This window comes from Leptodactylus fuscus, chromosome 6 (genome assembly GCF_031893055.1).
Source record: "Leptodactylus fuscus isolate aLepFus1 chromosome 6, aLepFus1.hap2, whole genome shotgun sequence".
NCBI lineage: Eukaryota > Metazoa > Chordata > Amphibia > Anura > Leptodactylidae > Leptodactylus > Leptodactylus fuscus.
In genome coordinates this window covers 116,172,169-116,187,901 of record NC_134270.1, presented here as the reverse complement: position 1 = coordinate 116,187,901, position 15,733 = coordinate 116,172,169, and the positions used below count along the sequence as shown (strand labels likewise).

At 42.1% G+C, this 15,733-nt stretch overlaps 1 protein-coding gene across 1 annotated transcript in view; it reads right to left on the bottom strand.

Annotated features, from left to right (window-relative positions):
* Window positions 1–15,733, bottom strand: part of LOC142208541 (sodium channel protein type 4 subunit alpha-like) — a 137,662-nt gene that overhangs the window by 81,655 nt on the left and 40,274 nt on the right. The window contains exons 2-3 of the mRNA XM_075277133.1: window positions 4,171–4,487; window positions 507–624 (exon numbers count right to left, since the gene is read on the bottom strand). Coding sequence (XP_075133234.1) covers window positions 507–624; window positions 4,171–4,428 — 376 coding nt within the window. The 5' untranslated portion in view covers window positions 4,429–4,487. The remainder of the gene's footprint in view (window positions 1–506; window positions 625–4,170; window positions 4,488–15,733) is intronic.

Below are 15,733 nucleotides of genomic sequence, written 5' to 3'. Positions count from 1 at the left end.
AAAGGGAAAACAGTGTTTGATTCAGGTGACTCTAGTCAATCTGCAGGGCTAGGCTATATGCTGAGGTCTAATGAAAAAGTCCCTTTAAATTTCTAATCTCAAGTAAGGGTTCGTTCACATCTGCGCCCGACATGCCATTATGCAGGTTTCCGTTTCCTGCATAAAACAGAGGCAGGAGATGGAAACCTGCAGGAGTCTTTCTCACCCATCATTTGAATGGGTGAGAAAGCTGTCCGGCCGTGAGCGGCGGTGAGCGTTTTATGCTCTCCGCCACGAAACCGGGTTTTTTAATCCGGACACAGAGTCGGACATGCAGTACTCTGTGTCCGGATTTAAAAAACCCCATGCATGCAGAAGACGGAAAGCACAGAACTGAGACCAGAACGCAGGTGTGAACCTAGCGTAACCCCTAAGATAAGTGACTCCTCTAAAGTACATATATAACTACATTAGTGGATACCATGATATTAACACAACAGACCACCACTTATTTCATAAAGGATATGAGTGAATCAGCACTTTAATAGCTCCCGTTCTGAATGGGTTAAAAGGGTCAAGCAGGTACAAGGCTTTGGTGGCGGTAAACCGAAATATTGCTTTGCTCTTATTCAAGACAATGAATGTCTGTGGGAAGATAAAACAAGTTGAGACATGGAAGCAATTTTGTGTAGCTATTGTTCAGAAAGCAAAATAATAGGACTACAATGATGGCAATTTTCACATGTGATACTCCATGAAGACATGAGCAATGTCAAAGGGGTGTTCCAGGTCATATTTTAACAGCATAGAAAGGCTTAAAATAACACATAATTTATACTTTACTGTCTGTTCAGTCGGGGATCCTGCGGTCTCTGTGCATCCATCTGGACACATTATAAGCCACTGATTGAGTGACACTGTGCGGGCCTATGGCCAGGAAGACTGGAAAAACGAATGGAGACTCCCTACTGGATCCACGGCTGATCGAACAGGTAAGTATATAGTATTTGTTATTATTATTTAATACAATTTTTATTGTTTTTTGCAAATATTGTACATAACAGAGTATAAAGTTGTCAATAAGATAGTATGATAGTTATTAGTATTAGTATATAATATAGTATTAGCTATTAGTTATAGTAAATAGTTTTTTTAAGCCTCTGTATGATGTAAAAATATGACCTGGAGCACAGCTTTAATACAAGAAGTAAACATATACATATTGACCTCATGTTATCTAATGATAAGATGCATGCGGAAGGCCAGGAGACTGTACAAGAGCATCCTTTGGATATCTCTTCTTGGAAATGTTCTGTGATGGAGCTACACTTTGCTACTGGAAATCCCACTACCAGTGAGGTGCCAGTTTCAGAGAGCGTGTATATAAGAAAGTTGCTAGTGGGATATGTGAATACCTGTCCATAATGAGGTATACAGGGGTACAATATGCCCACCCCAGACTTTATCCCAACCACAACCCAAAAACAAGTACGGTAATCTGCAAATTGAACTATCTATGCTTTTGGGCCCTATTGTGGCTGACCATTATCACTGGAAACCAAGGCCCAACTAAGCATCCTGCCGGCCAAGGTAACACAGCCTCCAATCATTTAGGATCTCAATTCCTTGAAAAAGAGGTAAAGTATTAGAAAAGCATTACTGCTTATTTCCAAATAAAAGTCACTAATAGGCTGAAAATTCGCCAGCTTCAATCGCTTGAGGGTCCGGAGAAATTGTTCAAGACTCTCGGACTTTAGAGTGATGGCCAGAGACCTACAAGGGAGATTTAAACATAGGAGATATCCTGATACGGTCCTTAAACGGGCTTACCACCATGCTCTTACAGTCGATAGGGCCGAATTATTGAATTCTCGTGTTAAGTATAAACTGGACAATGAAATGAGGATTGTGGCTACATATGATAGTGCTGCTGATGAAATGAGACGCATTATCACAGAGTCCTGGGATATCCTGAAAAGTGATCCCCTGGTGAAACCTATGGTGGGGGATAGGCCAGGCTTGTCATTCAGAAGAGGTCCTAATCTGAGAGATGAGGTAGTCCATAGTCATCTGGGTCCAGTGAGATCAGATGGAACGTGGTTAGACCAGGCTTCTAATAGGACCCCTGGTTGCTTTGCCTGTGGTTCGTGTAAAACATGTTGTTCTATTCAGAAAGGTGGCCACTTTAAGAGCACTAGTACCGATCGGCAGTATAAGATCAATCAATTCATCAACTGTAAAACCAGTGGGGTTATTTATTTGATCATGTGTTCCTGTGGGCTACAATATGTAGGTAAAATCACTAGGGAACTCCGGAGGAGAGTCAGAGAGCACATCAACAACATTTTGAGACATGACGACATTCCTGTGTCTAAACATGTGTGGCAAGTACATGGTGGGGACGAAAAAAATCTTAAATTTCAGGGTATCAAAGTTGTTTTGAAACCTCTTAGGGGAGGTGACTTCGACCGAAAGGTGGAACAGAGGGAATCCAGGTGGATTTATGTATTAAATACCGTGACTCCTAATGGGTTAAATGACCATATTTCCTTTGTCTCGTTTTTATAACAGTAGATAGGTTTTTTTAACTCCAACCACTGAGTGGATATTTACACCAATAGACTGGGGCAGGATGCTCTCTCTTTTCTCTTATTGAGGGGTGGGGGCCCTATCTACACTTTATTGATTTACAATAGTTTCTCCCATTGCCACATTTAGTGTCCTATCCATTGGTGGAGTCAATCTGTTTACCGCTCCTTGTGTATTGGTATTGTGTGTCATTGGTTGTTTACCCCTAAATAGGGAGTGGTTATTTTCACCCATTAGTTTAGTTAGGGTGTTTCTTTCCTTTAGGGGGAGTGGGGATTCGTTATCCCCACTTGATTGATTTTTATAAGTCCCCCCTACATATGGTGGGGTGAATATTACCTACTTGCTCACCGTTCCTCTACATATTCCCCCGTATTCTCTTGCACTGAGTCTAGGCTCCGGTATTAACAGTATTGGTATGATCCTATGCCTTGCCCCTCTGGGTATTGGTATATAGTATGTAATGGTGATAATGATTCTGTCGGTATGTCCGGTGCGACTGGGCTTGTTCCTGCGTTGGTTGATCTATTTGTGATGAAGCCATGGCAGTCTAAGTGAGTGGCGAGTAAGTTTGTGCTTCTAAGTCCTGATAGAGGTAAACAACGCGATTGCGGATCAGATGTTACTAAGGGACGCTATACCGTATCCATAGCAGTATTGTAGACACGCCCAGAGTAGGCGTATGTTGTGAGGCATCACTAGGGGGCGTAGGGATTCTTACTGGGCGCTCCCTTGACAGGGCGTGGCCTGGGGTATATCTACCCGGGCTGGCTGTGAGACGGATGCGGCTGTTCATTATAGCCGACCGTCTGCAGGCACGACACGCTCGCTCTGTTTGTAGACTATAGCATATTATTATGATCTACATTTAGCTATATTTTTGACCTCTGATGAACTGGTTTATCCAGTTGAAACGCGTCAGGCTTCTACTATCTCTGTGTGAATTATGTTATATGTGCTAGGTCATTCTTTGACCATTACTGCGTGGTTCAGTGATTAGGGTTAGTTATGGGGGCACAATCTATCTGCCCTCAAGCTTAGTGGTTGACTGGTGCTCCCCTACTTATGGGTTCCAGTTGGCTTTTTGTATGTGTGTATGATACTATGATGGGCATGATGTGTGTGTGCACGGACTCCTAATACTATCGGTTGGATTGTTCGTTTATTAAGCACACTATCTACCTGCTGAGGTTTCCTTACACAATTACATGCTCACTAATCACTGACCGTCTAGCCCTATAATTGAGGCTGGTGAATTTTCAGCCTATTAGTGACTTTTAAATTTTAATATTACTAATAAAAGTTATATTTTAGTGTACTAGTTTTTGATGTTTTGGCCCCTTAAATAAGTACACATACTATTTATCATTTATTCTTAATCGTTTTGACATTACTTCCAAATAAAACACTACACTTGTCAAGCTGAGCTGCAATACCGCAAACAACCTGTGGACAGGAGTGGTGGTGGTTTTGGAAGAAAACAGACATGTTATTCTAATCCTGGACAACCTCTTTAAGTAAAAATAAAAGTCCAATATAAAGGAAATTCCACATTCTAACTCCACAAAATCAAAGTAACCAGTTGCAGAAGATTCACGTTACCTTTTGGTTACTGTAAAAAGAATCCAAGTCTTCTAGGGGGACCCCAATCAACTCCGGAGGTGGATCACCATAGATAAGTGGTAGATTCTTCCCGGCCTCCAAGCCATTGTTGGGTTTGCGTACTTCATCTTCAAGAACCTCAATCTGTTTGGCTTTCCGAATCTGTTCTTCCTCAATTCGCTTTTCTATTTTTGCAAGGGTCTCTTTGGTAAATCGCCGCAGGCTGTCAGGGCCGGGAGGGAGCATTTTGCCGGCCATATTGTCATTCTGTATTTATGAGAGATGTAATATGGCGTGCCTGCCTGAGAATCTAAAACCTACAAGAAGAAGAATAATGTATCAGAGGAGCTGCAGTAAGTAGGACAGAGAATTGCACTTATAAACAAAACACAATACAAGGAAAATAAAAATCGATAAAAAAGTGGTAGACTAGTAATAACCATTTGTATGGGATCCCTAACATGGCCCTGACTATATGCATGACAGAAAGTTCAGCAAAAGGTGCACTTCATATACTGTAAATTGGAATCTATGCCTTCTGAGCATCGTATATGGAAAATTTTGACCATGTGTAGATGGCAGGGGTGTTGCTTTAGATGGTACAGACATAGAGGGTACAGTTGTACCCAAAAGCTATGACACATAGGCAGCCCCTAATGTTATTAATAGCACATGGTAGATGGGTGCTTTGTTACATATCTTGCATAAGGCCCAGGACATTCAAGTTATACCTTTACTGCATAAAATATAACTACCTTTTAATATAGGAAAAAATATAGATGATGTAGTAACAGGACTTTCATCAATCGTGGAAATACTAAAGAATGAATTTTCTAAATGTAGAATATTGTAGAGGTGGGAAGAGAAATAGAATATATGTAGATTGATAGCAGAAATCAGAAGTAATTATTCAGAATGGTCGTCTCATATGGACAACCCCTTGCTCATAAAGGGGGTCCTGTGTGGTCATTCGTTATGATGGTCATGTGCCATGACAGAGCCTATAGAATGGGGCTGACTTAGATCCTAAATCTGGTTTCTGAGCAGACATGGCTTGAGCATGTAGGTATTAGGAGAGTTCATGCCCAGACAGAGCCATTGCACCTTTGATCAATTACAGCACTTCTTACAGTAGTCATATAAGACTTACAATATGGAAATATCCCCATAAACTGTTGTCTCAGGTGCCATGAAGATTACTGGTTGTTGTCATTTTTGGCTCCTTGGGCCCCATGTTATAACCTTTCACCCGTGTAGGATATTTAGTGAGGTATAAATCAGTTTGTACCCTTCACTGGTCTCATAGTCACACACAGACAGGAAAACTGAGGACCTCTTAGCACTGGGCTGCTCTGAAGCGATTCCAGGCACAAGGCTGACTTCTCAGCTGCCATCCTAGATCACCCATATGGGGGGTCAGGTTTCGGCAGCCTGATGACTCTGTTCATTCCTTGTGAAGAAGGAATGATGCATAAAGCAAGAGACGCTTAAGGAGGGCAGGGATAGTAAAAGAGAGCACAAACTAACATCCGGGGTTCCCAAAGCAGCCCTCCCTCTTCTGCATACTCCGTCCCATTCCCTACTATTTTGCACACCTAAAAATGCCCTCGCTTCCGCTTCTAACTAAATTCAATCTGGAGCTGGAATTACCCTTTCTCCTGTCGGCTGGATTAGCTGTGAACTGATACCTTCCTTTAAACATTATAAAGCATGTGGACTAGTGCCAGTCCTTTGACCTGTTTCCTCCAAGCTGCTCTTGGAACAAATTTCATCTTCAAAGTTTTTTTTTTTCTTTTAAGACTTTTAAGTCTTTTACGACTGTGATCATCAACGTACACTGTTCAGAATATAATTTAATGGAGAAATACACATAGTTGGCTGAGTGGACTGGGTAACATGCCAAATCATATGAAAAGTAGTGTACTATTACCGTTCATACAAGGGTTGTCACCAGGAAGCTATAACAGCAGAGGGAGGATGATTCTCCCTTCTCTGCCGTCCCCCACAGCACACAGCATAGACCAATGCAAAACTGCATGCGGGTTCCCATATACAATAGGAACTAGACGTTATTGCAACGTTCGCATGCCCAATTGTTATTTCTATGACACAACTATGTGTACTTTATATATGTTTACAATGAAGGCTACCCTACCCCAGCTGCTAATAGATCTGAGGACCACACAGAGACTATATGCTTGGGACTCTTGTGATTCCCAAGGGAGTCTGTCATTAGGATATTAAACTGGCAATAACGTTAGATGGGTCAGGCTCACCTCTATGTAACACTTTTATCCCTATGAAAATCCCTGTCTCCCTCAACAAGATATTAATTTAATTTCAGGCTGAGGCCCTACATTGGGGAAATGCAGCTTTTTTGTTGCATATTTGTTTTTTTGAGCCATGGTTACAAAAGGAATGGGAAATATATAGAAAGCATCTTTATTTCTACTTCTACATTTTGCTCAATCTACTCCTGACTACAACCCCCCCCCCCAAAACATAGCAAAACAGGGGCGGATCCAGGGCTGGGCGAGCCGGGCAACCGAGTATAATAATCGGATCCCCAGGGGAGGTGAGGGAACATAATAAACAATGTTACTTACCTCTCCGGGATCCGATGTTAATCCTAGCTGGCTTCGGGCCTATATGGTAATGTCCAGACATCTGGTATATTACCATATAGACCCGAAGCCTGTGCTAGCAGTAACATATAGGCCCGAAGCCTGCTAGAATTAAAGAGGACCTTTCATGGGTTTGGGCAAAGGTAGTTCTATATACCGCTAAAAAGCCGACAGTGCGCTGAATTCAGCGCACTTCAGCTTTCCAGCGGTATATAGAATTGCCTTTGCCCAAACCCATGAAAGGTCCTCTTTAACATCGGATCCCAGAGAGGTGAGTAACAGTGTTTATTATGTTCTCTCATCTCCCCTGGGGCTCCGATTATTATACTCGGGGGTCTGAAAAGACCCCTGAGTATAATAATAGAGCTTGAAGGGTCCACTGTGGCCCCTGTAACCTCTATTATGCCCCACAGCGGCCCCCCTGCAATCTCTATTATGCCCCACAGTCTATTGTGCCACTGTGGGGCATAATATAGGCTGCAGGGGCCGCTGTGGTATATATATATATATATATATATATATATATATATATATATGGGTTGGGTGGCTGGAGAAGTGAGGAGTCAAAGATGTCTGTGTTTCAAACTTTACAGAGTCAAGTCACAGCTGAAAGAAGTGATCATGGCGGTCCAAAGGGAAGAGACGGAAAATGTGGGGAGACGTCTCCTGTGAGTATTACTGTATTTTATTTATTGTAATGTCAGAATGTTATGGCAGAAAATATGAATCGCATTTGAAAAACGCATTTTTAGGGCTAATTTTTTTAAAAAATCCTGGGGGGGGACCCTCACACCCCCCAGAACCCCCAGTAAGTAGGGCCCCACCAAAGTCAATTGCCCAGAGCCCCGCAAAGCCTGGATCCGCCACTGTAGCAAAATTTGCAATAAAAGAAAAGCTGTGTTTCTGCAATGTGGGGTCTCAGCCTCACAATATGCAAATCAGTGGTCTGGAGCACCGAGAGCAGCTCCGTTGTTACAAGCTGCTATTCCCACACTGCTCTAATAACACGAATGCAAAAATACAGAACCAGGGGAGAGTTCAGCATAGCTCCATGACCCTGTCACTCCAACAAGGGAGGGGTGAAGGAGGGTGTATTAGAGCAGTGTGGAGTATAACAATTAGTAGGTTGGAGCAACGGAGCCGCCCTCAGTGCTCATTTGCATATTGTGAAATAGCAGGAAACAGGAATTTTCTTGGAAAAAAGGTGTTACATTCAGATGAGCCTGACCTAGCTAATGGTGTTGCTGGTTTAATGTTTCACACTGGTGACAGACTCCCATTGATGGAAGGAATTGTCACTCAGTTTTACTTGAGTCCTCAATAGCAAATCTACCATCTACCAACCAACTCAAGGGGAGGATTCACCATTCGGGGGGATTATGAAAAACTAGATGAACAGTAATATTGGTAATCATCCAGTTTCCCTAGAAACAGCCAAAAGGCTAAGGCCACACCTTATAGAAATGCAGCTAAAAACTGATGCAGAAAAATGCTGGAAAAACGCGGTGGGAAAAAACGCACTCGTACGTTCTTTCTTCATTGTGTTTTGTTTCTTTCTGCAGTATTTCTGCAATTAAATGATGCTACCTTTTTGCTGCATAGAGGTCAATGGAATGAGAGAAGGTAAAATGATGCTGCATGTTTCAATAATGCATTGTGCACAGATTAAATAAAATCTCGTTCCCCTTGCTGGGACTGTAAACACATTTTTTCCAATGCGTTTCCTCAACAGCCCAACAATGTGTTTCTTAAAAGCATTGTTCCAAACAGGGAAAGACTGGGTCTCATAGCAAACTTTTTTCTTGTACCCCCCACCCCCACACAACATAGTGCTATAGAGCCTCCTTTCCTGGCTCCCACACAGAATAATGCCCCATTTATACATACAATAATATTCCAAAGTGGCCATCAGACAGTGTAATATCCCACTGCAGCCCCTCCAAACAGTATAATGTCCCATAGTAGCCCCTTCACAAAGTATTATGTCCCATCGATGCCATTTTTTTCCCAAGAAAATTCCTGCCTCCGTTGCCAAGATATAAATTTATTTCACAATACACAAGTTTGCAATCTGGAGCACTGAGGGCGGCTCCATTGCTCCTACTTGCTAGCTGTTAGGGTCCATTCACACAGAAGGAAATGGTGAGGAATTTGGTGTGGAATTTCAGCGCTGAAAAAAAGTCTCCTATTGTTCTGCTCACTAAAGAGAGATGGCTCCTCTGACTACTGAATGGCTTCTTAAATAAATGCCATCTTCCATGTGTAGACAGTCAGACACTCCTCATTTTATCCTAATATTATTCTTCTTTTTTCTGGGTATAACGTTATGTACATGTTTGTAATTAATGATATCATATTTTTGCAGCGATCTATGTTTTATTTTAGTTTATTTTATATGTTTGTTTGTGTTGTGTTCTCAATCTATGGACATGCATTAGCAATACATGACCATGTGTGGCTTAACTGGGAGGTTACCTCTTCCATCCACACCGGTCTGCAATTTAACACTTTTTTGTCTGCCCATATATTGAGCAACCATTCAATTCACATTAGGCTACGACTAAGACACATCATGTGTCGAAACGCGTCAGTCAGTGTCTGCTAGCGTTCGCTAGCTATTCAATGTAGCTCACTGCACAGTATATCCTGTTTTTTCAGGGGTTGCTTAAGAGACACTTGTGGATTTTTAAACTTATTTTTCTATTAAAAGTTATTTTTTATGAAAAGGACGTTTATGCTGGAGTTTTATATCTTAAGAAGTTCCTAATATTATGACCTCTTGGCTGCTATTAGCCACAGGACGTCATAATATTAGGTTAAAATGAGGCCCATTCTGAGTTAGCCCTGTAGGGGGCGGGCTTATCCACATATGGGGGCAGGATTTTCCATTAAGGGGGTGGCTTTTTTTCATTAAGGGGTGGGGGGTTCAGCAAGATGTTGGCCCCCAACCAGGAGCTGATTCCTCTCATTTGCCTCAAAGAGCTGGCACATAGAACTGGCTCATTCACGAACGACTCATAACTAGTGGTGCTGTTATTAAATAGTGCACAGAGCTGAAAGGCAGGTTCCATTCAAATCAATAGAAGCTGACTTACAGTAGTCACTAACCGCCCATATACAGTGGATGAAGCGGTCTGCTTTCAGCTCTGTGTACTGTATAGTTACAACACTGCAGTTACTTATATCAGTTGATCCCACCAATCTGATAATGATGGCTTATCCTAAGGATAGGTAATTAATTATTTATTCCTGGAAATCGCCTTTTAACATCGCTATAAAAAAAATCAGGTACGCTGCACAGAAATCAATTTTTATGTTTGGCTGGAAAGTAGTTGTCCCATTAAATGCAAATCTTCCCTATCCACAGGACAGGGGTAAGTGTCACATTGCCTGTTTTAACTGCTGGGTCCCCAAGCAACCAGGGGAATGGGGAACTGAAACTTTGACTGACTTTTACACTGATTTTGACCCAATGATCTTCTAAAATCGTGGCCTTCACTTTATGGCACATTTCCCCTGAAGATGCTTCGACAGAACACCCTGAAAGTGGGTCATTTTCAGGTGCATCATCACTATATGCAGCAATCATCCTTTCATGGATTTCTTAAGGACTCTTCTCTTCCTTTTTAAAGAATTTAATCACAGAACAATGTCCAAAATTCCACAATTTCTTTGTAGAGCTGCAATGTACTGCACTTGCCATCCTGTCACTTCCAGTGCTTTCATCCGACTGAACTGCTACTGTGTGTGTGGCATGTCTAGATATGTCTCAAACTGCACAGACACTTACATACAGAAGTGGATAACCTACTGAAAACACCTTGTAGAATAGATTATTACATCCTCATGTGATAGATACTTTCCCTCTATATGGCAATTGACTTTCCTATTTTATACAATCAACCTTGACCTCTCTGGAGGAACCCTAAATCCACGCCCAAACCCTATTCTTTCTTCTCTACCCCTCTTCCCACGCCTTTTTTTATTTCTTTCCCTATTTTTCTTTGATCAGCTACAGATTCCAGTGCATTGTTCATTGGATCTCTTACAACCATACAGAACTCTTCCTCCATCAGGTCCATTTCTCCTGGCCTACTTGAAGGAACATTGGTATTTCATACCCCATACTGAACGTACTGTTTTGTTTATAATTGGTCTATATTGCTAAGGCTGGGTCAGAGTGTTTGAGTCTCCATTGCAGAAACCGCTCAAAATTGGTGGAGAGAAAATTCCTCCATCTCTGCAGATCTCCGTGGGTAACTGCTGTTTTAGCAGTCCAGCTCTCTGTTGTTTGGGTTCCCCTGGCACACCTGAACATCGGAGTCTGCAGTGTTGAGCCTAGCATTATCTATATATTGTATGCCACACTTTTACTTACACACTGAGAAAATAATTTAAAAAAATCAGTTCCAGTGTACATGTATCAGCTTGACACTTAAACATGATTTTCTGCAGCATAAAGCTTTCCAATACACAAGTCCATTTTGGTAATAAACCATGAGAAGAGTGCCACATGGATTGATGTTTTTATCTGTACATATTACCCACCAAAAAGCACAGACCACAATATATAAGACCACTGTCAGTCATGGTGTACAGACCCCACTGTAGATCAGATCCCAGTACAGACCATAAATGGATCTTATTCTGCTCGGAGGGAACATAAGAGGTGTCTATTTGGGGTGATAACATCTTGTGGGGAGAACATGGCATCAGTCAACTTTGCCAATAGTTGGTCAAAGTAATAAGTTGGAAGGAGATTACAGGGCAAACCTTGTTTATAGGTGAATAGTAGTTATGCAAGTTACTATAAGGCATATATACGCGCGTAATACATTGAAAGCAATAGGGAAAAAAGCCTCCCATTGATTTCAATGGGGAGTGCACGTATGCCGGCTCCCATTCAAGTCAATGGGAGCTGCTTTTTACGCGCTCATTCTGAACGTGTTTTTACGATCAGAATGAGCGCAGCGTTACATCGTGTGAAGGCTCCCTTACAAAAGAGAAGATGGCTAAGGGAGAAGTCAACATGAAACATCTCTTTGTTTCACATTTACTCTGGTAAACTGCCCTTTAGGTGGCCATACATATGAAATAAATATCAGAAGTAATAGTTAATACATTTCTATGGTTTCCTTTCTGTAGAAGTGGTCTGCAAATTATGACGCCTTTCCTATATATATATATATATATATATATATATATATATATATATATATATTTCCTGCTGCTTTTGGCCCTCTTCAATGACGCCACTACGTTGGTTACGCCAGCATCATTATGTGTTGCAATTCGGTCTGACCAACGTGACATCTGTGACATCACTACAGAGGCCCAAAGACAGCATGTAATTGCTCCAGAGCCCATGAGAAGTGAGTAACATTGGTTTTTAAGTTCGCTCACCTCCCCATGACCTCCAATTATTATAATAGCAGTATTTGTTGGGGTTCCTTCTCACGATTGCCTCTGCTTCCCTTTCTGCCCACTAGGGGCTCCATGCATTTAATATCACATCACTGGGTTGCATGGGGTACCCTGGAGTTAAGTCGGTATGTAAATAGGACCTTTACCTGCTGGGGTAAAAGCATGGCCCCACTGGGCCCCCTAAGGTAGCGGACCTCATAACAGCCGACAGTGGTTCTTACGCCACTGTATACAATGGAGGTGTAACAGTAATCACTAGTTTGAATGCAGATCACATCAGCCAGAAATGCCCCAGTTTATATGAATACAATGAATAAGTAATTTTATTAAATTCAGTGTTGGGGCTAGTTCACACAGGGAGCGGTGGGGCAGATTTTGGCACCGAGAGTAATGCGGGGAGCCGCATCACTCTCGGGTCAAAACCTGCCTGCCACGACTGTCGCAGTCGCGGCTTCCCCCTCCGGAGTCGGCTCAAATGAATAGGCCGATTCCAGAGGTTGTTGCCGCCAGGCAGACACCGCGGCTCAACGAGCCGCAGAATCCGCCTGAAGAAAGGGCAGCTCACTTTTTTTGTCCGCTAGTGGAAAAAAGAACGCTAGCGGTCTCCATAGACCACCATTGTGAGGGGGCGGATTATGACGTGGATTACGTGCCATAATCCGCCCCTCTGTGCCCGTGTGAACAGGCCCTTGCTATTCATACTATTTGGAGGAACAAACTTTTAGGCTAAGGCCCCATGTAGCGAGCCGCAGCGAGAAAGCACTGTGGGAAAAACCATGGCGGAAAAGCATTGCTGTTTTTCCGGCAGACTTTCTGCATCAATTATACCTATAGGGAAACTTCCAGCGTAGGTATAATTGACATGCTGAAATCTCCAAAATTTAAAAAACGTGAGGGTTTTGGAAATTGCAGCATTTCCACTGTGGTAATTTTCTGCAATGTGTGAATGGAATTGTTCCCCTTGTTTTCCAATATCTCAGCATAGACTACCCCACTTGTGCCTCTATAACAATACACCAGTAATCATTAGCTTTAGGCCTATGCAGCTGCATAGGATACACCAATGGTATGTCCCCTCCTGCTTTAAAGGTAACATGTGAATATGTTGCAAACAACTCAAGGAAAAAGTTGTAGCAAGTATTAAAACAAAGTATAAAACCACAAGCAAAATAATTAGAAGGCTGATATTAACATGGAAAAAAACATTACATGGGACATGCTGCAATATTTTAGATACTGATATTGTCTACGGTATAATATGTCACTGCCACTTCTCTAAGAATTCCTCCCAGACAATAAGAAGACAGATGTTTATTTCATTATAGACTCCAATAGTGAGCAGAAATGTGAAAATCCAATTAGCCGACGTGTACAGAGAGCGTAAGACATAGTACAATCTAAGAACAGGTGCCTGTATCACCCATATCATCATCATCTGAGTAGCATTTCTTAACGTCAACCCAGGCTCTATTTATAGCCTCGGAGACGAGTTTGATGTACAGTGTGGTCAAACAGGTGCTACTTGGTATGAGCGAGAAAAAAAATCTCAACCTATCCATAATTCAGTTCATGTTAAGGTGTTCAGTAACCTTGTAAATAGCATTATTTCCTAAATGAATGCTTAAGCATGACATTCAGGCTTAATTGTACAGTGCTGCGGAATATGTTGGCGCTATATAAATAACATTTATTATTGTTATTAATTGTGTAATACAAGATAGCATTGCTATCTAATATAAGTTTACTTTACACTATACGTGTATATATATATATATATATATATATATATATATATATATATATATATATATATATATACACTCACCGGCCACTTTATTAGGTACACCATGCTAGTAACGGGTTGGACCCCTTTTGCCTTCAGAACTGCCTCAATTCTTCGTGGCATAGATTCAACAAGGTGCTGGAAGCATTCCTCAGAGATTTTGGTCCATATTGACATGATGGCATCACACAGTTGCCGCAGATTTGTCGGCTGCACATCCATGATGCGAATCTCCCGTTCCACCACATCCCAAAGATGCTCTATTGGATTGAGATCTGGTGACTGTGGAGGCCATTGGAGTACAGTGAACTCATTGTCATGTTCAAGAAACCAGTCTGAGATGATTCCAGCTTTATGACATGGCGCATTATCCTGCTGAAAGTAGCCATCAGATGTTGGGTACATTGTGGTCATAAAGGGATGGACATGGTCAGCAACAATACTCAGGTAGGCTTTGGCGTTGCAACGATGCTCAATTGGTACCAAGGGGCCCAAAGAGTGCCAAGAAAATATTCCCCACACCATGACACCACCACCACCAGCCTGAACCGTTGATACAAGGCAGGATGGATCCATGCTTTCATGTTGTTGACGCCAAATTCTGACCCTACCATCCGAATGTTGCAGCAGAAATCGAGACTCATCAGACCAGGCAACATTTTTCCAATCTTCAATTGTCCAATTTCGATGAGCTTGTGCAAATTGTAGCCTCAGTTTCCTGTTCTTAGCTGAAAGGAGTGGCACCCGGTGTGGTCTTCTGCTGCTGTAGCCCATCTGCCTCAAAGTTCGACGTACTGTGTGTTCAGAGATGCTCTTCTGGCTACCTTGGTTGTAACGGGTGGCTATTTGAGTCACTGTTGCCTTTCTATCAGCTCGAACCAGTCTGGCCATTCTCCTCTGACCTCTGGCATCAACAACGCATTTCCGCCCACAGAACTGCCGCTCACTGGATGTTTTTTCTTTTTCGGACCATTCTCTGTAAACCCTAGAGATGGTTGTGCGTGAAAATCCCAGTAGATCAGCAGTTTCTGAAATACTTAGACCAGCCCTTCTGGCACCAACAACCATGCCACGTTCAAAGGCACTCAAATCACCTTTCTTCCCCATACTGATGCTCGGTTTGAACTGCAGGAGATTGTCTTGACCATGTCTACATGCCTAAATGCACTGAGTTGCCGCCATGTGATTGGCTGATTAGAAATTAAGTGTTAACGAGCAGTTGGACAGGTGTACCGAATAAAGTGGCCGGTGAGTGTATATACACAGTATATGTATATATATATGCTAATTAACTCCTTGAAATGAACAATAAAGCTACCGCCAAATATAAAATCACTTGTCATTAATGAATAGTACAGGTGAATGCAAGAAACAGAATAAATCTTATTATCTTATCCATTTATAAGACTGCTCTTCTTCTTATCTTGACTCAGCGCACATAGAAGTCTATGGAAAGTTTAGGGGGAGGAGGATTCTGCTGCTGGATAGTTAAGTATTGCCTTATTCTGTGTAGCGATAGATTCTTATCCTTAAAGAGAGTATTGTCAGAAGCAGGGGCAGCAGCTGCCATAGGGCCCGGGTTATTAGGGTTCCCGCCGGCAGCCACTATCGCTGCAGATTTTTTAATTTTTTTTTAATAGGCCGTTACCTGCAGCAGGTAACGGGCTCTATTTACTTATTGATCCTGTCTCCTGCTCATGGCCACCAGAACTTCCCCTTCTGTGGAGGCCGC